Source organism: Aquila chrysaetos, chromosome 4 (genome assembly GCF_900496995.4).
Source record: "Aquila chrysaetos chrysaetos chromosome 4, bAquChr1.4, whole genome shotgun sequence".
Classification (NCBI taxonomy): Eukaryota; Metazoa; Chordata; class Aves; order Accipitriformes; family Accipitridae; genus Aquila; species Aquila chrysaetos.
The window spans coordinates 21,374,215-21,399,672 of NC_044007.1; the positions used below are offsets into that span (position 1 = coordinate 21,374,215).

Sequence of the window (25,458 nt, forward strand, 5' to 3'; positions counted from 1 at the left end):
GTGAGATTGTATTCAGCAACACAGTACTGCTTGAAATAAGAAGCACTTCAACAGGATATTACAGGTACAGGCTGTATACAGTGCAGAGTACAAGGGTAGTAACTGTTATAGCTAGGTAATGAATCCTGTGAGGCAGTGTCACATTGCTAACACTGAACAGTAAAGTCAGGTAAGATACTTGTAGTCAGCTACAAACATATTTTCCAATAAAAAGACCAGCTGCAAAAATTGTGGTATTTAGTCACCCGAGGTTCCATGAATTTTTCTTTCCTTTCCTCTCTGTACCAAATATTCACATTAAAGCTCTTTTCCAAAAATTATTTGATGTTTATAACAGTGCAATGATTGAAGTTCTCATTCAGAAATGAACTAAACCTGCTGTCAGCTGCTGATGTGAAGGTTTGATTGAATTCTAGGGAGGTGAGGCTTTACCCAAATGAGCTTTTCAAAACAGATATAAATAACTTAAGCAAACAAATGCAACTGCCCTTATGAACAACAGAAAGCATTTACACTAGTGAGAAAAGTAATCAAATGTGTCAAGCAAACAGAAAAATCATAAATAAACCAGAATCGTTTCACAGGGGAAAAAAAAGATAAAAAGAAAAATATGTAGAAGTTGGCACTGCGTTTGTGTTGCTTAAACAGTAAATTAAAGTTCTATCAAAAGGTTTACATTTCTTCACACAGCATTTTAAAGTAACAAATGTAGGATTACAGGAAACATCTGATATTTGGGGAAAAGAAACAATACTTAGAATCACAGAATAATTCAGGTTGGAAGGGACCTCTGGAGGTCATCCAGTCCAAAGTCCTGCTCAAAGTTAGGCAAACTTCAAAGTCAGATCCATCTTCGAAGATAACTCAGATTACTCAAGATCATACCCAGTTCAGTTTTGACTATCTTAAAGGATGGAGTTGCTCAGGAGACAAAATGATATTGCTGAAGATGACAATTCTGTTTACAGGAACTTTTTCAGATTTCCAAATGTACTTATATTAGTAGGCAAAACAAAATAAAATCTTTCAAGTGTTAGCTAAAATACACTTTATGGTTTTTAATTTGACAAGAAACAAAGGAGTATCTTTCCAGTTTAGTGAGAAAAAAGTCCTGAAGATTTTCATCCCACATCTCTCTGAACTAGGTTGAGAAAGTTGTTCCATCCCATTACAAGCACCAAACTAAAAAGTCAGCTCTGCTCGATGCTTAATTATAAGTTCATTAAAACCAAAATATCTTAGCTAAATGTTTTTCTTACAGCAAAAATGGTATTTGCTTAAATTCACAAAGTAATAACAGACCTTAATATATGCCTGTGCTACCAAAGGAGAAGCAAGCTCCTGCTAGAAGGATTGTGGTTGCTCTGTGTCTCCTTCAGAAAACAAAAATGAAACAATATGATCAACTGCTGACATACTGCAAATTCATCCTAAGAATATCTGATAATGGTAACTTTTGTAGTGAATGGTCAATCAATGTCGTCTCCCATACTCAAACATTATCAAACATTATTATAGTCTTACATACCTGAGGAAGTGGTACAAGTGGACAGGGCAATAGGGACAACACAAAGCTAGAATTTTTTCCTATGGTATTATATGAACTGACTTTGAGCTACACCAGGACTAAGGTTTCTGTTGCATGAAAGTTGATGAAAGTAGTAATAGTGGAATCTTAGAAAATTATTTGAATTATTGCGAGTTGTTGCAAATGACATTTTATGAAAAACATTCAGAGAATGCTGATAGACCAAGAATAAAATAGATGAAAAAATAAAAATTAAATGGATGGAAAAAATGGAGAGAGGTATTCAAATTGTCCAGTTTCCTCTTTCTAACAGTAAGACACACTGAGTGTCCAGTACTTTTGAAAATCCATCCTTTATTCGGGTGCCTGAATGGGAAATCTGATCTGGGTTGGGAATACTGAACTCTAGGAAACTTAGACCAAGTTTCCATGCCACTTTCTGTAACATCTTGTTAGCACCTTTTGATTAGTAAATTATGCTAATCAGTCTACAAAATATCAAAATCTTAAATGGCTACTATGTACTCATAACAGAATAACACTTCACTATAATTTTAATATGCATATTTACAGAAAGTAACATGCATACTATCCAGCAAGCCTTTGGAAAGAGAACTCCAATATACAGGCATAGGTTCCCCAGGGAGGAGTTAAAGACTATCAGTTCCCCTCCTTTTCTCCCACGTCCACAACCCCCCTCTCTCACACTGTCCCAGATGGTACTTCAGCAACTCAGCACTCCTCACTCTCTTCAGGTCCTCCAAGGCCAGGACAATACCCCCAAGACTGGGAAGCTCAGCTTCTCCATTTACCGGCACAGATGTATCTACCCCAAATGTATGTAATACCCTTCTGTGAAACAGTTGCTCAGGTCTTTAAGCTAATACATTCATGCAAAGTCTGTAATAGCAAACAGTGATCAAGCTGAACATAATGGTCTTTCAGAAGTATCCCACAGGGCAATGCATGTTCCAAGATTGTCTAAACCCTTCTTCTAGAGATTTTAGTTGCTTTTTTTCAATATAGGGTCACCTTTTAATTAATCTGAACTATATACAAATAATATTGAAGCTCAGACTTAAAACCGATACAAACAAAAATGAAATGAAGACCTAGGAATGACATGATTTTCAGCGCACTGAACTGAGACCAGCAAAGCATTACCTTTAAGTAATATGGCCCACATACTTTCTGCAATCAGAATAAAAACCAAGGCTAACTGTGAATATATCATATGATATAGGTGCCTTTTGATACCTTTCAAAATAATTTTAAGCTGACGGAAGATCTTGCTATGTTCAGTAACATTAACATTAAGGCAAATTTAATTAATTTTATCCTAAAAATAATGTAGCTATTTCTCTTCTATACCATCCATTAATATAAATTAAGTATTCAGCAATTAATGCTATGAAAAATTTTAAAAAAGCCACTAAAAAATCAGATATTACTAGTGAAACGCAACTGCTTGCTTCAGCAAACAAGGAAGTGACATCTCCCGGCTGTAAAATAACAAGTTAAATACTATTAACCTGTGCTCCAAATAACTTTACGTGGACGGTTGCCATAGATGAACTAATTGGAAAAGAGCCAAATACCACTGTCCGTGAAAGCTAACAATGCCTGTTTTCAAATGCTCCGGCTGAGTAATAATTCAGGCTATTCCCTAAAGACCAACACACAATATAACGAAGCGAAGCGTCTCGGAGCATCTACATACCAAGGTGTTATTATTCAGATCCATCTTCCCAGCAAAAGGCCCCCATGTTGTTCCAACCGGAAGCTGCTGCCGGCTCTGAATCTTGCGCTCCCCGTCTTTCTGGACCACCTCCAACTCTCCTGCAAACAAAGAAAACAAGCAGTGTTGAGAGTACTTTCACTTGTGCCTTGACAACAACCACCTCTGCCTTTGTGCTGGCTTTATACGCACAATGTTCTGAGGGCCCATATAATGAGAATTAATTATGCTTGTCTGAAAAACAACTGATCTTGTCATCCTGCAAAAGAAAAACAAACCTTTTTCCCTTATAATTATATTCAAATTCGGTTTAGAAAGTCCCGTTCCTTTCTTGCATCTTTTCACACGCATTAGAGATTGAAGGCATTTTTATTCAGAATAGTGGATTCATAAAAGTTCTTAAGAAATGCTGAGGATGGGGGAGATGACAGCTGAAAGGAATAGCATCCACACCTGGTGCATTAAACTCCTTGATGCATTTTGCTGTCACAGGACCACCTTCTGAAGCAATCAGCTACTAAAAATTTGAGAGACATACCACACAGTGATATAAATCCACAATGACTCTACTAATTTTGAAGAAACTACTCAAAACATTTACTACAATTAAAAAAAGGATTTTGAACTGAGTGAGGTTTTACAGGCAGTAACGTTTCAGAATTAGACCCAAAACAATTTTAGCTTAAGGTTTTAACACAAAATATGTAAAAGCAATGGGGAGGCGGTACGGTTAATTTTTTTTTTTTAGTGTGTCCCAATTTGTCATTTTTCTTAAAAGCAAATTTTATTTTTGAAAGTAAGGACTTCAAAATTAACACTTAAAAGTGAAATTGATACTTTAGCTCACTTTAACTATTCTGGGTTTTTCCAGTGAAAAGAGAAAGAATAATACACAATTGATCATCACTGTGGGAAGAAAAATACAAATTTTTTTCACTTCATTTCAGGATTAAAAAAATAGTCTGGACAGCCCTTCTTTGAAAGCAGTCTCTTCAATAAGCCTATTTTTCTATGAAGAAACATTTCAGTTAAAACTGTAGCAACAGTTTTGTTTCTATACACAATTTCTAACGTTCTTTTCTAAAACAATTCAACTAAATTCTGGTTCCAAACTTTAAGAGGGTTTAAATGGAACAAGGAGGAGGGGCTCATCTGTGCTTTTCTTGTTAGACATTTAACTGAATTTTTACATGGTGTTGCACTTCCAAGCTTTGGCCTTCCTGAAGGTAGGCAAAAAATCTGTCATTGTTCTTACAAGCGGCAGAGCTCACCTTGACTTTGTTGTAGCCATGATTTCTCCCAAGCTGTTTTCCCTGCCTGCTAAAGCCCCTTCCTCCCTTTCCATACCAACCAGATGCAACAGAAACTCCTGCCTTTTGCATGAGCACGTCCCTTCTCAACAAGTCTACCCCCAATCAAGACGGTGCTTTTCCACAAACAGGGTAAAGTCCAAGTGTGCAAGAAGTCAATTCGTCCCAGATTTAGAACTGGCAGTTGTTGTGAAATGAACCTTGGGACGGAGGAAGTGAGTAACTCCTCCTGGCTTACAGGCAGTCTCCACAGACTTCCCCGAGCTAACCATTCCCATGGATGCCTGGACTTACGTTACAGCCAGGCTGCAAAGTTTTTCCTTGTCCGCAGGGGTTAATCTCGACCTTTTTCCGAAGAGAAGACTTGGCTCCAGCTTCCATTTTCAAGCACAGAAATCTTAATTTCACCTCTGAGTGTTGCAGATTACAAAACTACTCTACGTAAAATTGTGCATCAGATCCTTCCTGCAAACTGGAACAAATCTAGGAAATAGAGCTGTATCACTTTACAAAAGCTTCTATGTATGCCCGTGAGTCCTCATCATGACAGTGCTATGACATTTTAAAAGGCAGTATGTGAGCAGGAAAGCTTATGGATTAATTATATCTAATTTAGACGTGTTATATATGCATCCAAACAACAACAAAAAAAAGGCATTTTTTTCCCTCTCACAGGCACATTGTTACAAATTGTATTAACATTAAAAAATCTTTTTATATGTTAATTATGGAAGAAAGAAATCTTTCTGGTATTGCAAGGTAACATGTTGATCACTTAGGCACACTGCAGCATTTTCTCTCTACATAAGAGATGAAAACTGTAGCATTTGCTTGCTTTTACACACTAAAAACCAGCCATGTCTATGGACATGTCACATTTAACTGATACCAGAGGAATCATGAGAATCTTTGAAAACCCTTTTAAAAAATAATTCAGCCTCCCTTTCTGCCACTGACATTTTTCATTTGAAAAGGGTTCAGACACAGTCAAACAGTGACTCCTTATCTGTACCTGTGGATTTACAAGCAGGCCTGTCTTTTAATGGATTAAGAACGACAAACTTAGGGCAGATCATCCAGTGATATCCAAAAACCTACCTAAGTTTTAAGGTACACATCATTACACTTTATATTTTAAGTAAAATTAGTAACACGACTCTTATACCTGATAAGTAGTTCAGGTTTGAGGCAAACATGAAACCAAGCAATTATTTTCCAAAATTGTTTTTCTTTTTTCCTCCAGTTGATAATTAATTAAGCTAATATGGATTCTTTCTCTCTTTTACTCTCTTTTGTTACAGTCTCAAGCTGTAGTTTGGGCAATACATTTCAATATGTATGAATACATTGAAATGTACTACGGATGGGGTAACATCATGCTGAATTGTACTGAAGCTGCTGTATTTTCCCCTCCACTCAGAACACCACGACAGAGTAGCACACTGCAGACAGGGTTACACAACATTTTGCTGCATAACCTTCCCATTTCCCTTGATCATAGTTCTCCAAAAAAGATACATTTCTCTCTGGTCACCATGACCAGCAGCCATTTTAACACTATGGGTGAATGTTAGAGTTGGGAAGGATAATCTGCTTGTATGTTTTGGCAAACACAGACATTTTGGCTACGCTTGTACAAAGTGCAGCACATTACAATTTGATCCTTGGCAAAGATTTTTTTTTTCACTGAAAACCTTTGTTTGTTTAGGGGTAAAAATTAACACTAAGAGAGCTGTAAGTTAAAAAAAGCACTGTACATCAGGGTCTACAAGCATCTGCTAAGATTATTTTTTTTTTCCTACCAGAGCCTGCATCTTTTGTAAAATCCCTGTATACATTCCTTTGTCAGCCCTAAGCAGGAAGGCCAGGGGCTGGGACAAGGGTTTGTAGAAGAAAGATTACAAATGTCACTATTAAAAATCCTCTCCTGAATTCCCCTGACCCTGGAGTAAGGAGCCTGCAACTTTCCTGCATTCATTTACAACATTTTCCTCCTCTGAAAACTTCCTATTTGGCGAATGGTCTCAAAACTGTGGTATCAGAGGGGCCCAGTCTCCCGCTGGCGAGAACAGGGCTGTCCCCCACTCCCTGCTGGCTTCCCACGAGGACGCTGGTTTAAGTGGTGCCATACCTGTGGCCCCGAGAAACTTGTGACCTCAAGGGAGCCTGCTGGAAAAAGAGAACCGCACCCTGTGACTCTTAATTAAAAGAGTTTGAAAAATGTGTGAGCAAGACAAGATTTTCTCCTTCAGCCTTAGAAGAAGCTCAGATGTAACTCAGAAGTGCTCTCTGCAGCTACCGTCCCCTGCACAACTGCTCAGCATTTTCACAGATTACATCAGGAAAAGGAAGAGGAGCAGAGATTTTATTGCTGTATCACCACTTGCAGTAAGAAGTGTAAAGACTCAGCTGGTACTGATTCTTCACAGGTGCCTGGCCATGGAGATCCCAACGAGCGGGGAGAAAAGGAAAGAAAGGATGAAAGACTGCTGCAGCTTCCTTTAATCTGCACGCCAGCCCAAAGGAAGCAGAAAATTCTGTGCCAAACACTGTTAGGGAATTCTAGTGACCAGCAGCTGCAACAGACCACCTCAGCACTGAACACTGAACATAACGCTCCTTCACGTAACAGCAAATTATAATATACAGAATTCATACACACCCCGGGGATTCACCATTCCTATGGCAAAGTTGAGAAGCAGTTGTATTTTGCTGGTTTCATCCTAGACTTGTCAACCGTGCAACTGACAAGGATAGCGAGAAGCGTAACAGAAGCAGCACTAAGTACAGAGGAAGTGATGCTCTGCTTTTAGTTTTTGCAAATTAGGTAAAAAAAATTACTTAAGAGACATTCCATTTAGTGATATTTACCTCCCTTTTCCTTGTTATGGGGCACAGAAAATTGGAAATTTTTTTCCAGCTTGTTCTTCAGGAACACACTTATTTCCAGCTTGCTGAGTAAGTTTATACAAAATATTTGAGACACATAGTATGGGCTAATCAATTTTGGTAAAAGATAATGCTGTTAGTGCTGTGGGCTGTTTCTCTTATCTTGTTGATGTAGCATACTTTTAAAGTCTGTGATTACTCAAAGACTTATGATAGCTGCACTGTAAAAGAAGCCCCAAGTCATGACTCACTAGTACAGCTACAAAACATCCCATGGCTTTTAAGATACTAGGCCACCTTGGTGGATACAAAATCAGAATGAAAGGACTCAGTTTAGGATTCTTTTCTTACATATACATGTTGTTTTAGGAATGCCACGTAGGGCTTGCATAAAACAGAAGGTAGAGAGGTCATTTTAGCTTTGTCGTCTTTTACAGCAAAATCAGAATCATTTATAAAAACTCCACAAAACATGAAGTGTACACAGGAACCCAACAACAGCTTTTGGCCCTTAATAGGATTTGACCAGTTTGAATACCACAAGAATTCAAGTATAAATAGTATTTGTGAACAAAATAATGCTGGCTTTCATTCCATTCTGGAATAAGAAAAAAAAAGAGTGTATATCTGAAGGTGAATGATGGACAGCATTTTGGGGAAGAAAAAGCAAACCTCTTTGTTCAGAACTAAGTGCATCCAGATTTAAAAATGTTTAACATTTCTCAGCAAGTCACTGATAGCTTTGGCAGTAGGGTTTTTTATATCGGGAATAGCTTTCTAAGTGGAGTCAGTTAAAAAGAATGAGTAAGCTCTTCCTCCGCTATAATTAGAGATTGGTTATTTGACATCATGGGGCTCTACCAATTTCCACTAGCAAATGGCTCCTTCTTTGCATATTTCCAGTGCACAGCCACCTGGCTCTCTAATGAATATTTTTGCATGGCAGAGAAATCGTGCATGTTGTAGTTTCAAAAGGACTGCTCTGAAGTCAGAGCGAGCAAGTTAAAAACACTCTCAGAAGTTCCTAAGTGCTGCCCAGCCCAGAGCCCAAGATCTGCCTGCCATCCTGTATGCACGGGAAGAATCTGCAATTAATATTTGACTGGTGATTACTTCCATTATAACAAACTAATATGTGTACGTTTGCATACAGCAGTTCACTGACAGCAGAGAACTATCCCATTTCCACTTCTGTGATTCTTAACAAGGTAGCTCCGATATTAAATGCTCACTTGCTTGGCAGACATAAACTGCATTATTGAGATACCTCCTCTAAATTCTCCTCCCTCAATTTTCAAGTCTCTGAGACATAACACACACTAAACTACAGTTTTGAACATAAACTTGAAATACGACATTCTCTATTCAAGTACTCCAGTCAAACCCTGATAAATCAGGCTGGCCATGCAGTGATCTTATCCTTTCTGACTCTTTAATAAATCGAACCTTGTAAGTTCACGCTGTTGGAAGTTGTCACTAAATGAAATTGTGACCTTATCCGATGCGTGAACTTATCCTGCTGACAACTACATTTATTGTGCGGATAAGCATGGGGGGAAAAAAAAAAAAAAGACTTTTGATAATTGTGATCTTAGCCATATGCAACTCTTAACAGATGGGATCTTTTTGATGTTCCATTAATGATTTGCCTATGATGAGTCTCTACTCAGCGAAAAAATAAATGTTCTTCATAGGTAAGTGGTAGGGGGACTGGTAAGCTGTATGAAAAGTGCACAAAGAGGTACTGGCTGACAGCAGTGAATCAGAAGCTATTAGCCTAACAGAAAGAGCTTTGAATTAGCTTGTAATTGCGCTGGAAAAGATAACGTAATGGAGGTGGCAAAACAGAAACATTCCCTTTCCATAGGACTCATTCAATAGACCAAAACTCTGAAGCAAGTAACTGCAAATCTGAAGCAGTAACACAAAATATGCTAAGCTGTGGCACTTCATAATGAATGAATGAATGAATACTGCATCCCCTTCCAGCACTGACTGGACAGTTGCCACTGCTATTGCGGAAGAATGTTGGGTAACAGGCAATTCATACAATCGTAGAATAGTTTAGGTTGGAAGGGACATTTGAAGCTGATCTAGTCCAACCCCCCTGCAATGAGCAGGGACATCTTCCGCTAGATCAGGATGCTCAGAGCCCCGTCCAACCTGACCTTGACTGTCTCCAGGGAGGGGGCATCCACCACCTCTCTGGGCAACCTGTTCCAGTGTTTCACCACCCTCATTTTAAAAAATTTCTGAAAATGCCCAACCATCTCACATTACCGTGTTTGTCTGTCAGGGACTTAATACATCATGTTACCTAATTCTCACATCTCTCCACAACGGATAGCACTGTACCCGTTCCGCAGTGCGCTGACTCTGGAGTGAGAAGATCCAGGGGGTGTCGGGGTACAATCTGTTTTGCAGCACTGCAAGTCTGCTGTGGGGTACAAGAACTGTAGTTATCTTACTAGAAAGACACACGTATATATGAGACAAGTTCACACTGGAGCCCAAACAGTAATGGACTAACTTACAATTAATCTTCAAAAGAAACTTTACAATTTGATTTGCAACCAAACTTGCATTCACAGGGGTCTTGGCAAAAAGAGGTTATTTAAGTTGTCCAGAAGCAAAGGCAAAATTTAATTTTGCTGCCCAAAGATGAGAAAATACAGCCAGGCCACTGTTAGGATGAGAAGGATGGAAGGAGGAACAGACTTGGGACTGGAAACTGAGAAAACAGCTCTGTAGAGTCACCCTGGAGGGAGGGTTGCTCTTCTGCTGCCACTGAGAGGGTGGAGGGTTTCTGAATGGAGCAGCCTTCTTCATTTCTCTGAAGTCACTGTCACCCCCCAGCAACTCCTCCCCTTAACCCTGATGCTCCCTGGTCCCATCCCTCTTAAGGTGTAGGGTCAACCAGACCCCTTTAGCACAATGGCCATGAGGGAAGTAAACACAAGGATAACCTACAGGCACTTATTGCTCTAAGCAAAGGGCTCTCCTTTGCCTACACTTAGAAGCAGGTCTAGATAGCAAACACAATGCAGGAGAAGCTGCCACATGCTGCTTCATTCCTAACCAAGCTGCCTAATGTTGCCCCAGCTTGCCAATGCTCCCACAGGGCAGCTGTGCACTTTAGGTAAGGATGACAAATGAAAAGGCTTCTCCATTTTCAGTAACAAAAATCTTGCTGCTCCCTACCTTCCTTTAGAGCCCCGAAAGTCAGAAGTAGTTTCTTTATCTCTCCTACCTGCTGCTAGTACTGCAAATGGCAGAGAGTGCAGGTGCTATCCTTATCTGCAATAGTGCTGTCCTACAATGGACAAAACAGAGAAGGAAAGAATATTCTGAAAGTGAGGATAGGGAAAGACTAGACAAAGATTTTCAGAAAAAAAAGACCACAGAAGGAGGGGGGAAAAGAAATTTAAAAAACAAGGCAAGGGAGAGGTAGTCTAGGGAAGGAACCATTTAAAGACCCAAGTTGGGTCTGATCAGGATACAGGATACAAAAACACAGCCTGGAAAAATGGGAACAGAAGATATTGAAGAAAAAGAGGGATACTGAAACCTTGCCAGAGTGAGAGAAGACATACACATTTCCAAGCCTGAAACATAAGGACAGAAATGCATGCATTCACATTCAGCAACAGAATGTAAACACTATTATCCTTTTTTAGCCAAGGCATGTGTGTCATTATGGTGCTTAATTCCTAAGCTAAACCACCAAAATAAAGTGTACTTATTCTAATACCTCATTGCTCAGCTGAATCCTGGCTAAACTGAACACTTAAAGGGTGTCTACACTGCACCCAGCGATGTGATTTCACCTGACATCTGGTCAAACCTATTCTCTACCTCCAAGCAGCCAGATCGTCACATAGGCTATAAAGCTTTTCTAAGAAGCTGTTTCATTAATGGTTATTTAGTTTACACTAGGCTCCAGCTATGACCACCACACTGACGTAATACTCCAGCCTCCTGTTTGATGTGACCTTAGGCATAGGTACAAAAGCTGCTCCAGATTCCCAACTGCAATGCAGAGCAAACCTCAGTGATGTGAAGCTGCACTGTGTCTTGCAACACAGGCAGAGTTTTCAGAGACCATAGTTTCAAAAAAAGTGTACGCACTGACACTTTGAAAACTCAAAGTTCTGCTCTATTTGTAAAGTCTTTGTTTGCTTATATAAAATGAATACAAAGGAAACAATTTTACATTCCTATAGTGCCTCACACTTCTGTAATCTACAGAACTTGGTAAGAACACAAGATTCCATCCCAGGTTGGAAAAGCATAGACCTACAGTGGTGAACACGTCTGCATCAATTTGAAATGACAATGCAACTTCTAAATTTTGGGGGAGCTGGGAGGGAAGACAATTACATAAGTGTTAAATAGCACATAGATTGAGTAACTACTAAAGATACAGCTCACGGAAAACTACATAATAATTGTCCAAGTATACCATCAAAATAATTTTTAAGGCTTAAGCTGAGCTATTACAAAAAGTACTGTTTTTTCTTGGAAGTCAGAAAGGAAGGAGAACATAATGAACACTGCTGCTAGAGTTTGATTAGCTTTTTAGCAGAACAGACTCTTATACAGCTGTACAGACTTTGCCTTTATTTGGACTGCTTCGTTGAACTTACAGAAATGTGCTCAAAGAAAAAAATGAAAGACACAGAAGTAGAAAGAAAAAGACAGTTACTCAAGATACACTAAGAAATGCCAAAGATTTGTTCACTTGCTTCAAAGTCAAGCTCCATATAATATGAAAAATATTCTGTTCATATCAGCATCTAGTCTACAGGCAGAGGCAAAATAAACCCAGCCATCATGGCAAAATCCTGATTCTGTGATGAAATTAGAAGAAACTATAAGATAGTAGTTTTCAGTCTACTCACTACAAGAGCAATTTACACCTCTGTTTTCAAAGTCCAAGTCTCAGACAAGAAGAAAAAAAAAATTATTTTTGTCTTTCTCAATAATTTTTCTACCTTCATGTTTGGATGCACAGTTCAAGAGGTTTTTTTACTCCCTGTATGTGTTGAGATAAAACTGGAGTAGAAATATTTGCAAAAATACAGAAGAAAAACCCAAAAGGCAACCAATGCAGCTGAAGAGCCATCCCTGCAGTTTTCTGTGACAGGAATACTGTAAACTCCATTCTCACATGGATACTCCATACTGGCAAAAATGATTCCCAATTATATTATAACACTGTGCAGACCCAGTGGGTTGAGTAGGTTCTTTATCCCAGCTACATGTAGCTTGCACAGCTTTGCTCCCTCTCTCTCCATCACAAATACACATGATACAGAAATGCCAGACTTGGCAAGAGCAGGCTGATGATATTACTGAAGAGGGTTTTCTTGATAAGATCATCATCTGTTTCTGGACTCTTGGGTATGCTCCTTTCCTCAGCAGAGGAACAGTCCCCCCTGAGAAATGTCCCTTTGTGTGCAGATTCTCCCCCGATACATGCGAAGACATTTCAGACCTGAGTCTGCCTGTTTTTTCATTGCTTCATATAGCTCAAATACAGTTAGAGGTATATGGAGCATTGTATGTAAAGCAATAGAAAGTGGACGCAATTGAAAATACACCTTATGTAATTCAGACTGAAGCCTTTTCTACGATAGATGCTATTCTGCGGGAAGAAAATTAAACATTTCACCATCACCTACACCAATCTTTCCCTAGGACCTTTTGGAATCCTTTTAGCTGAAAGATGCTAACATTTTCTTTTTGACAACATTATTTGCATAAATATATGAGATATTTAAATAAAATAATTAATAGGCCTTTGTATGTTTACCCAATATTGTTGGATTTCTTTTCTACTTGGAAAAAGTGAAAAATACCAAGGTGGCCTGTGTTGTCAGTGAATGCAGAAAGCTACTGAAGTTAACTTAATATGAAGATTGCTGTATTAATATTGACGTCATGAAATGTATTAAATTAACAAAAATGTTTTGGAAAGTATTCTTTTTAACTCTAAAAGCGAGAGCAGTGAGATCATCTGTGACTGTATCTGTGGTGTCTTCTCAGTTTACAGTACTTATGCTTAGAGATAGAAGGATCTATTTTCGTCTCTCATTTGTGTAACTGCAGATGAAGTTGTTTGCTTTCTATCAGATATGCATGCTCAGAGCTATGAAACCACTGCTTAGATGCCGATTTCTAGCTCAAAGTGAGCCAAACTGCCCAAATGTCTTGCAAAAGAAGCAGATGCTTTAACATGATTTCCCTATTTCCTTTCAATGTTCGCAACAAATTTCTGAAAGAAGGAGAGTACCAAGAAAAAGACAAAAATCTCAACAAAGACTCAAATTTATCAGTATTTACTGTGACCATCCAAAAGATCTAGTTACTGTTGAGATTAGGAAGGCAAGAGGGGGACTGGGACAAAGGGAGATTGAATGCCATGCTCCACTGCATGCATGCAATATATAGTTCCATCCATTATAATTATAATTTATATGAAAAGTAACATTATTATAAATAGAGATAAATGTAGTATAACTATAATGTACAATATCAAGATTCAAATTAATCATTTCTTTGCACTTGCTGGGGATGGCCATGCATAACAGACACATGGCTCTGCACTGCTCCAGCACTCATGAGTTATGTGCTTATCTACATCTTCTATGATCAAGTACCAGCAATGACCAACACAGCTTTTTAACAGTGTTGCCAGACAGGAATTGACTGCTGGTTTTGGACATGGACCAGAGTACCCTCACTCGCTCCTTCAGTGCCTCAGTCTGGACTATCACACTGCTTTCACATGCAGCTATATCTTAACATAGCCAAGACTCTGAAGCCGATATAAAGAGTGATGCCCATTTATAAGGCAGACTTGTAACTTTGAGTGAAATAAACCCTTGAACAGAGATTGAGCACAGGTCCTGTGCACTACCTAAATCCTACTCTGAGGCTTACATAAGACTTAAGTAGAATATTGGCCTCGTGGCAGCCTTCTGTACAGGAAAGCTCTTGACCTTCATATGAGTAAGTCCCAGGGGCATCATGTGTGTAAAGCATATCCCAAATTGTTTTGCCTTACCGCCTTCCCCTTTACGAGCACAGGCTTTGAACACCCCATTGCTGCTTGGAGAGATGCAGCGACTGGAGAGCCCGAGGAACAGCCATGGCTGGCACATGGGGCTTGTTCTGTGGCAGGAGGATGTAGGCAGTCTTTCTCCTAGAGAATGACCTCCCGAGACTGATTCTTCACAGCCTAGACTTTACCTCTGTAAACAATGACTGAGAACAAGCCCACATCCTCTATGGCCTTAATGGAAATTTCAGCCTAAATAAGAAGCACAGGGTCTCAGAGTGAGTCACTGCTGGCAACAGGAGCCCTAATGTTCTCTAACAGTTGCAATCACTGCTTCTGAAAACTTCACACAATACGTACAAGAAAGTTATTATTTTGAAGAAGCAGGAAAGTATTTTTGGCAAGGCACAGCCATTAAATAGGCAGTGTCAACAGAGATCAAAAGAATTATAACTCAGAATATATCTGGGCTACAGAATATATCTGGGCTACAGCATTATTTTGTCTTTGAAGCATTAAAACTGCCCCTATACTATGATGTTTAAAAAATACTAATGTCAATTTATAACAGCTTCTTATTGTCCTGCAATGGTGATGTACTATAAGAATATTAGAAGTATAGCCTGTTATTGAGTATTAAGTATATAGATTTAAAACAGTTAAGTACATAGGAAACGATCACATTGAAAAGGCTGCAGGCTGACATCCTCATTCTCTTGCTAATAAAATCTGCAGTTTACAAAATTAAATACAATAGCTTAAAAACTCCCCTAAAAATATCTGCTCCTTCTCTTCCTCCCCAATAAAAAAAATCACATGCATCAATGCAAAGAGAAAATTTCTATTTTAGCCATGACTATTATTTTGATGTATAAAGGCACTTTTTAACTTAACAATTCCTTTCTGAAACGCACAGACAATTCGCTGTACAAGAAGCCTTGGAAAAGGGCAGTTTTATTCTACCCATTTTTTTCTCCGCATGTTTTTATCTCAGTTAACAAGTACCTTAACAAGATACGTAATGCATTAACTTAACAGGCTAAAAAAAATCTAGACAAACAAATCCTACTTTTACATATCCAATGGTGTAGTTAGCAGTGTCAAAATCAAGCCTTCCAACATTAGAAAAAGCTTGAACCTCCATGCAGCCCCCTCGAGCACCGGACCACGCTTTTGCAGATTCCAGGACCTCGGCATAAAAGCCGGCTTCCTATCCCATCTCCTGTCCCCTGGACACTGCTTCCTTGTCCAGTTCATCTGCCACCGCCCCCACTCCCTACTGCCTTCTGTGGCCTCACTGTTCCTCCTCAATGGCAAGTATTGGGTCATACCCAAGTTCCCATTGACTGCCTCCAACAACGTCCAGAAGTAAATGTCAGAAAAAAAAGAGGAGTAAGGCACATATGCTTTCCTTCACACAACTGGTTTCGAGCTCCCTGTCTTCCCCTACTGATCACAAACCATCTGCCAGCCAAGCCTAATCTGCCCCTTCAAATTCTGAAAAGCTGTGTCCTACCCTCATCAGATGCAATTCAGAAGCTGACAGTCTTTTCACTGACATTTATATCTTGTCTCAGTCATCAGATACCGTCCCGAGTCTATACTTTTCTATTCTCTTGACTATACTCATCAGAGAGGCACAACACTCCATTATTTATACACTAGATTATTCTACCAAAAACCTGTTTACAACTCAGCATGGACATATCCAACACACTGTGCAGACTTAGCAATAGTTGTGTTACTCGCATCTTTCTTATTGCATATGCTTATTAGTTGTTCTCCTTGCACCTCTATAAACTCTACACTTCACACAGTCAACAGATAATACAAAGGATCTTACCTTCCAGCCCACAAACAGAATCTCCTCAATGACCTGCTGCTAACCTTCCACCACCAGGAGTCAGGAGAGCTACTAACTGAGTGATTTCTACAACAGCACCAGTATCCAGGTGTGAAAGTAGATGTCCATGAGGAGAATGTTACAGCATGCCAAAGCTAAGTGATCAAGAAGTAACAGCCGGGGAGCAGTTCTTGTCTGGAAATAAAAAGTCCAAACTTTTTATCATGAGTAGAAGCTTAATAAAATGTAAGAAAATGTTTAGTTTTGCTTTTTAATCAGCTGCCTTTGTTCAAATAAATGCACATTTCTCTCTTCTCAAATCTTTTTTTTTCAGACAGGTATCAGCTTTGAAGTCTCTACTCAAACACTTCGAAGAGATTCCTGAATTATGTCCAATTAATGCTAGCAAGCATTGTGGTACTGTCCCCGAATTAAGCTGCAGCCTCTGAGAAGGCAGGGACCATATTTCACCTATTCCTAAAAGTACCAAGAACACTGTCTGGATTAGATAAATAATAATAAAATTGAAATAAACTAAGGATACATCCTAACAGAAAGATTAAATGAAGAATGAATTGTGAACAATTCAGGTTCCCAAGAAAGATCGAGTGTTCTCTGGGTGATAGCAGAGGAGATTTGTGGGATGTGATGGTGTGGATCTGTGTATAAGTTGATCTGTTACTCTACTTCACTCTTATAAAGCTGAAACTAGAAGGCATGTAGACTAAGATCAGTATGGCCTTTCAAATTACTGTAGAAGCATTAAGGTCATAATGAAATAAAAGGAAATTCCATGTTTGTAAACTTCATAATAACTTAAAGAGAATAAAGAAGAAAGTATTACTAATGCTTGGAGAAAAATGTCATACTACACTCCACACAGATTTTATATTTTTTCACACTTTTTGTAAGCAAGTATAAATATGCTAGTACTCTAAACCAATAAGATAATTTCATAGAAAAAGTAAGTCTCATCTATGGCTGGGCTATACCGTTAGCACCTTAACTTGCACATAGTGAGGATATATGTATAAATAAACATATGCAGCTTGCAAAGTCTTCCACTGTGCCAAATATGGCCATAGTATGTACTGTCCATATGCTTATGCTGTCTTCTTTTGGCAACCAACAAAAAATCCTGGCAATTGCTCTCTAAAATGAGAGACAGACAGATATTCAAAAGGCAGTACCAAAGAAACTACTATAAACAGGTAACTCAGACCTTTGCTAGCTCCCATGTAGTACTTTCTCATGCATATCACAATAAAGAGTTCCAAGAAACTATCAAAAAAAGGAGATACATATGCATTTTAGAGAAGGCCAGTCCTACAGCAAACGTTTTAGTCATAATCTTGAAAGATCCGGGCTCGGTGAATTGGATCTAAGCCTACCTCCTATGGGACCTCCAAAATCACTCTGTAACTCTGGAAGTAATAATACTTCCTTTCTCTCACCTTTTATTGACCTGTCATTTTAGATAGCAAGCAATCCAGAGTGGGGACTGTAATTGTGTTTGCATGTATAGATAGACATATAAAAATGTAAAACAGATACACAGATATACATCATAGATAGATATGTATGTATACACATATATTTTTATTTATCTATAAAGTATAGTATCTAGGACAAAAGGAACTCTGTGTAAATAGAAACTAACAGCTTCTAAGTGATACTGTAATACACACAGCAAAAATAATATATCTTGGCATTCTGAAAAGGATGCCCTTTTCAAGTATGCTGCATCTCTTTTGTCTCTGGCAAGTAGGCTTGCAAGGGGGCTTTGATTACTTTTCTGATATGTACTCCATATCATCTTTTAGAATAGTTAAACAAAGCTCAGTCCCCACATCCTCTGAATAAAGTGAAAAGACAGCCAGAGAGAAAGAAACAGAGGAGCACTTTCATATATAGTATTTGAAGTTTGAGGTCTTTGCTTTCATCTGATTTTGGAATTTATCAAAATTGAACCATTGCATGTTTTTACTCTTGAAATAATTATGATCAACAAATTTATGTAGGTAGAAAACTATTTGTTTATGTACTGCTTGTTTTGTTTATATACTGCTTTTTATCTCTTAGATGCAGTCAAAAAATAACAAATGATACCCTTTGAAATACTGAGTTCAATTGTTCCAAAATACTACATATAATGGAAGAAAGCAAACCATTCACTCCACAACATCCTTCTTACCTGCCACTGAAGCATATAGAGATCTCCTTTTCTACTTTATTGTCATCTTGCTAAAAATATTTAGACCAATTAAAATTATTTCAACTTGAGTGGCAGCCCACTCTTCAGTGTCATTCCAGGACCAATGTGTCACCTACTTTAACATTCTTCTTTGATCCCAAGAGTTTTACAATCATGCATCATTCTTTGACTTTTTTCACAATCATCCATTTAGACACCTCCTGACAACTAAACATCGGCAGTGCATGCAACGAAATTACTGCTGTTCCTCCCTGTCACGAACAAATGTAATAAAACATCTAACAGCAAATCAATGTCTACACTTTGTAACGAGTATAATTATAGTAGGAAGAGGCACGCAAATCAATATGAAGATTGTGAGCAGAAGCTTTAGGTTTGTCAGTCATTTCTAGGAGCTGTTTACACTTTGTACATCCACAGAGCACTTGGAAGAACAAAATAATTCTGTTTGAAACCTACAACACAGATCTCACAATTATCATATCAACAATACACTTCTGTATCCACAAAGCTTTAAGTATTCTCATGGAAAAACAGAGGTATCACATCTCACCTGTCCTACGCCAAGAGAGCTTGGTATAAATAGTGCAGAATTTAAAAGCACTACACAATAAAGATACCAGTGTCTGACAAAACCATTATTTCACCGAGAGGTATGATACTTCCCTCCGAAAGGCAATAAAAAGTAAATTTCACGCTGCACTGTACATAAAGAACAGTTAAAATGAAAAATTTGTTGTGTGACATCTCATGTTGTTAACAATATAGGCAGATCAAGATAAGTGGGTGGATTTGGATCATCATCAGAAGACACAAGGCCATATTTGCCAGTCTATTATGTCATGTTTCTTGAATTCATGAACCCAAGAGTGCAATAACTTTTTGTGACATGATGGAGAAGTTACATTTTATACATGCTCTAAAAACACAGGCAAGATAAATGAATTAAAACCAGCAACCATATTGGTTTTTTTAAATGTTATTGAGCAATATAGCATATAGGTAATTCTGAAGTCTAAAGCATACAAACCATTCAGAAAATAGCAATGGAAAGCAAACTGTGATTGCCAGATGATTTACGTCAAATTAGCCCCTACCTTTGTAAACTAAAACAGTAGGAGAATATGAGTAAGAAAATAATGTTAAAGAGATTCTTCGTTAGGTTAAAAGGGAGCACAGCACTAAAATCACACACACTATGTCTGGAGTTGATGATTGACTTGAAATGCTGTCCTCTTCCAAAAATGGCTCATCCTATTTGGAACTGCTGTAACATTTTAGGAGCAATGGTTATTCACATTTCCCTTCAATCATTCCTGTTCAAAACACAGGTAGATTAAAAAAAAAAATTATGCAAAGAATAATTTTAAGAGAAAATCATGGTAAAGTTGTTAGAAAATGCCACAGTTCTATCCAAGATTTTTAAATTTTATTATTTGACCAATTATTAGTTGCTTTGATGTAACTGCATTTATCTTTAGTCACTAAAAATGTATAAAATTTTGCACTTTCAAACCTATGCTTTAACAATATGCTAATTATACAGTTCAGATGATCTGGAAAGAAATCCATTTTGCACTGATGATATAAGGGAGTGACAGTACAATTTACATTAAGAAATGTTTTCTCATTTTTCTCAAAAATTGGTTTGCACTCAGCCGGAGAAATCTAAATTCGACCAACAGGCATCCCTCCCTGCTTCTCCATGGTTACAAAATAACATGACAATCTGAATGACGAACAAGATGCACATAAGAATGGGTTACAAAAACTCCTCTGGACACAGGTAGACAGGCAGTCAATGTTTTCTTTTGTAACCTGATTAAACAGGCGATTATTGTATAGAACAATATCGAAATGCTAGTAGCAGACAATTCTCAGTGACATTATTTCAAACATTTTGAATTAGCTATTCCAAATTGTCTAAATTAGCCCCCAGGGCTGTTGGCCAGTCCACATTCCTGATTTTAAGGGAAGACTTCTAACCAGAGAGGCTAATACAAAGGTTCCTCTTTTGCTTATGGCTTTGTTCACATACCTTTCTTTACTCCAAGTTTAACAATACTGTACCACAGCATGCTTTTGGCACATGTTTTCCTGCCACATCAGTACCAACCTGTACAGACAGAGCCTGAAAGAGAGTGATTGGTTCGTTGTGATTTTCCTTTTACTGTTCAAGGGATACAGACTGCATCGCCTGGGAGATGGCACAGTGAGAAGAATTCTGCTTCCTGGCACACTGCTCTTCATCAGCTACAGACATCTAAGCACGTGAAATTTGAGGGCTAAAAACAGTCTTGATTTATTCATTTGTTTCAGAGCTATCTTGCCAGATATATTATGAAAAAAGCCATACCCATAACTTATCTTCAGACTGATGTGTTTCATTACTTTGTAGATTCATGGAGAAACATAGAAAATGATTTTCCCAAGTTTTTGGGACCATGTAGCTTTACAGATACAGCTGCACCACTGTTGGAATGTAGTCACAGTCAGTTGATGTAATATTAAACCTGTACCTATCCATAGCATGGATAAACTTAATGCATTGTAATGATGTGCCACAGATAAGACTAATTAGTATTTTCTTAGACGCACAGCCTAAAATAGTCTGGCATCCAGAAGTGCAGATACAGAGTTTTTCAAGATTATCAACAATAGTGGACAGAACAAAGGAAAAAGATCAACGAGGATGGGTAATTCGAGTAAATGATTACAGACTATCACGCCAACGAGTTTTGCAATTTTATTTAATAAAGGATGCTTATTTAAATAATTTTAGAGTCAAACTATTAAATATTTCCATCAGACAAAACTTGGCATTTTGGAAAGAAGATTTTGCGTATGAGAACACCACCTTCAGGTAACCATTTTCTAGCTTCTATTTGTATTATAAATGTATTTCTCACACGGAGGAATAGAACCTGAACACTAAATTAAAACCAGCGTTATTAGGAGACTTAACAAGAAGTGCGAAGACAGAAGCATGTAAGCCTGAGGATAAAAAAAAAAAATCCATCATAATATAATTCCACAAAATAAAGATGAGGTTAATCTGAAACCTATGAAAATTAATATCAAGATTTTAATTGACCTCAGAAGGTTTCAGTTAGGCCTTGCATGTTCAACATGATGGTTCAGTGTAATTTTGCAGTGCTCCTAAAGAATGCTCACCCCATCACCACTTCACCTTGTCTCAGCAGTTTTTTGATTTCCACTGAAACTGAGGTGTCTGAAATTACTCTCTGCAGTTACTTCTTTCCACGAACATGTTTTCAAAGGCATGTTTGAATATGCAAAAGTAAATTTTTACAGTTACTGTTCTTCCTTTAAAAAAAGAAAGCCATGGTGAATGTGAAACTCTGCAGTGATTTTCTCTGGAATATGTTAGGGTGACAAATTGTGGACCCTGAAAAAAAAAATACGTAGAGGAAATCAATGGTAATTTCAAACACACACATAAAATTCACTACACCAGAACATTTCAACCCTTACAACGAGAACCACTCACAAAGCATAACAGTGGGATGGAAGAGGTGGAGGACATCAACAGGCCCGTTTAAAGTTCAATTTCAACTGAGAGATTTTGGAAGTGAGGGCATATTAAAAAAAAATTAAAAAATTCAAAACTAGATTTTGATTTTCAGATCACTGGAATGACTACATAACTACAAAATATTTGTTCAAATTAAGATTCCATTGTAGCTTTTTAACCAAAATTTTCTGGAGGAAAGTGTTTGTGGTTTATGTGCAGAAAAAGTTGTGTGGGTTTTTTTTTTTCTCCAGGAGTTTGGGATACCAACAGCTTAACAGCTACTGACAGCTTATGCGCTCTTTCATTCTTACACTATTCCACTAAACCTGAAAGCCACCCTCTAGAAACAGTGAATTTGATCAGTATTTCAACCTAAACACTTCACTGTTTCAGGCTTCATAGGCGGAAAAACAGTATGATAAATTAGACTCAGTATATCATGTCTCTGTTCACTTTCCTGGCACTATCTGCTTGAAGCTAAGAGAAGTCATAATCTGCCAGTTGCTATATCATTGTCCTTTTAATGATACAAAAGCATGTACAATGAATAAGCTGAGGATAACTCCTCACAGCTGTCCTTGTCCCCTTCTTCCACTTTTTCTTTTGTTTTTGTTTTTACAGGAGAGAATCGTAAAATGTTTGCAGAAGTTGAAGAGATAATAAAAAAATAAATAAAAAACTCTATTTATAACAGAGAGCAATGCTAAAGGTGATGGGAATTCTAGAGACAGCACAAACATTTGAAGTGCCCCTGTTACAGCGATGGTCTTGTGATTCAGATATTTGACATCGCTTACCTGAAAGTCTTCAGCACCTGCTTTTGCAGGCTTGACTCTTCTCTTGCACCACGTCTGTGAAACAGAACGAGGGAAAAAGATCAATTCCCATCCGTAAGAAGGCCACGTCACCTGCATTCAACACCACAATGCTGACACTGTACATAGACATATATACAAAGGATTACCTGATTCATGTTGTCCAGTTCCAGAAATGCAGGTTGCTGTGAGTTTTCTACCTAATACCTCTAATTTTGGCATTTCTGCTGCACTACTGGCAGCCCCCGACAGAAGAGTATCTGATGCGTAGGGCTCCATCAAGTGAAATTCCCATTTGGCCTTTTTATCTCATGAGTGTTGGACTCTGCACAAGTAATAATACAAAATATCTCTCACCTGCAAACGATTTACAATAACATAATCAATAATGTATTTCCTGTGATCCACTTTACCATGCAAGAAAGAGCATTCAACGTGTGGAAATAATTTAAAAGAAGAAATGACAACAAATTCATTATGTTTTTTGTATTATTGCTTTCTCTCCTTTCACATATGTTTACACTCACAGCAGTTACACCAAGAAAAGACCATTCAGGAGTTCATTTATACAACTCACCTACCAAAAGACGTTGCTAATAACAGAACATTTTCTAGGGTTCTGCCCAAGGGCTCTGTGGTTTAAACTGCTGTGTTGGCCTTCGCGTCCCAATGGAGAAAAGTTGCTACCAATTATTTTATCTCACCCACCCTGCACGCCTCTTGTACATAATGACATTTTTGAGGCTTTAAATCTCTTTGCTAAAGGCACTAAATGCAGATGTGTGCTCGGTTTGAGGCTTGTAACTTATAGAAGGGAAAAAAGAGGCTGGCTAAATGAATGCTGGTCAAAGGACTGAGTCAAATCACTCTGAATTAATGATCTAAAGCACACTAGTGGACAGTTACCAGCAGTTAGACAATGTGTGGAACTTGCTAACCCACAATAGCATGTTCACATACCAGAACCCTTAATTCTAAACCATAATTTTTCCATACTTAGTGATTTTCTTTCTCCTGTGCTGTACATTATTAATTAGAGAACATATATTATGTTGTAAATCAGATTATCTACTTGAAAAATAATCAGGAGAAGGTGGGCCAGAAGGGGGGGTGAGGAGAAGGGTTATATGGGCTATTTACCCCTGCCCCAGCTCCATATTCGTGTTTTACATACAAATGAGAGTGTAGGATTAAAAAAAGGAGCAACTTAGTCCGGGTCCCAGTAATTTTTCCCCTCCTCTTCCCTGGGGGCATGTGTATGCACAAGAATGTGTGCACACAGGCAACACACGAGTAAGAAAGAGCTGTGTTTGTGCCTCCATTTCCTTCAATGATCCCTTCTCCTTTTACCTTGTCTGATGTTACTTGTTCTATCAACACACCTCTTGCTATCAAACCTCACTGTTACAAGTACAAAACTTTTGTTTACACAATAAACCCTCTACACAGAGCATCACTCCTTTTTTACAAGGGTCTTTCAGTTTTCTTCTTTCTTCTCAGTCATCTTTAGTCTCACCTCCTCAGACCTTTCTCTTGGGTTACGCAGAAACAGTGTCAGAGAACCCTAAAATTCAGTGTTACTGTAACTACCCATACAATACCATCGACCTTGCACTCAGTACTTCGTCAACATACTGTGTACTGCATGGAAATGCTTTAGAAATTTTTTTTTTATCTTATTTTTTGTTACTTTCGTCCAATGTATTATCATTTGATATTGAAATACGTAGGTAAAATGGAATTCAGAAAGCATGGCCACTTGACAGCAAATAGATCTAAAAATTCTAATAAAACTGTATCCAGCTCAAGTAGCAACAAGCATCTTGACTTACTCATCTCAAAATCCATTACAAATACGTTTAATTTCTTCTTCTCAACATAAATGTTTTCAAAGTTCTCTAGATGGATTATTTTATGTTTTTCCCAAGTTGAAATTAATTTTCCCTTTTACAGTTAGCCCTTCTATGTATCTTTGCATGACTTTGGTCCCAATGATGTCTGCAATTATTTCCAACTTTTTCATTCATATGCACTTCATCCCAATCTTCAAGATGACAGTCAATTCTGGCAACACTCAACTTGCTTGTCGGTAACATTTTTAATAACTTGTAGTTTAGAGACCACCACCTATATACAGCACCCTGCCATGTTTTGACTGTCTGACAGCATTCACGTCCAAGCAGTTAAATTGGATGCGTCTGCAGAATAAAATTTTGTGTAACAGTTGATCAATACTTGACTAAAATCTAAAGTTTCTAGATCTAAATCTAAAAAATCTGTATTTCTTACTATTCACTCATTATTTTATAGTGCTTTCAGAAAAAAAAAATTCTTTTTGCCTGGCAAGATTTGCAATCTTCCTTCCTTATCTCTTCATCATAAAAGTGTCCCTAGTATAGTCTGTAGCCATTGTACGCTTTTTACAGACCACTGAAAAAAAATAAGCCCTAAACCAAATAATTTCTCCAAAGAAGCTATTCAAAGCCTTGCTATGAAAACCAAGAAATGTGTTTTATAAAGAG

General features: G+C 38.0%; 1 protein-coding gene across 2 annotated transcripts in view; it reads right to left on the reverse strand.

The window, feature by feature from the left end:
- The window catches only part of ZFPM2 (zinc finger protein, FOG family member 2), a 321,899-nt gene that overhangs the window by 158,763 nt on the left and 137,678 nt on the right, over positions 1-25,458 (reverse strand). For both annotated transcript variants that reach the window (XM_030012582.2, XM_030012581.2), the window contains one exon: positions 3,249-3,367. In XM_030012582.2, the coding sequence (XP_029868442.1) occupies positions 3,249-3,367 (119 nt within the window). The remainder of the gene's footprint in view (positions 1-3,248; positions 3,368-25,458) is intronic.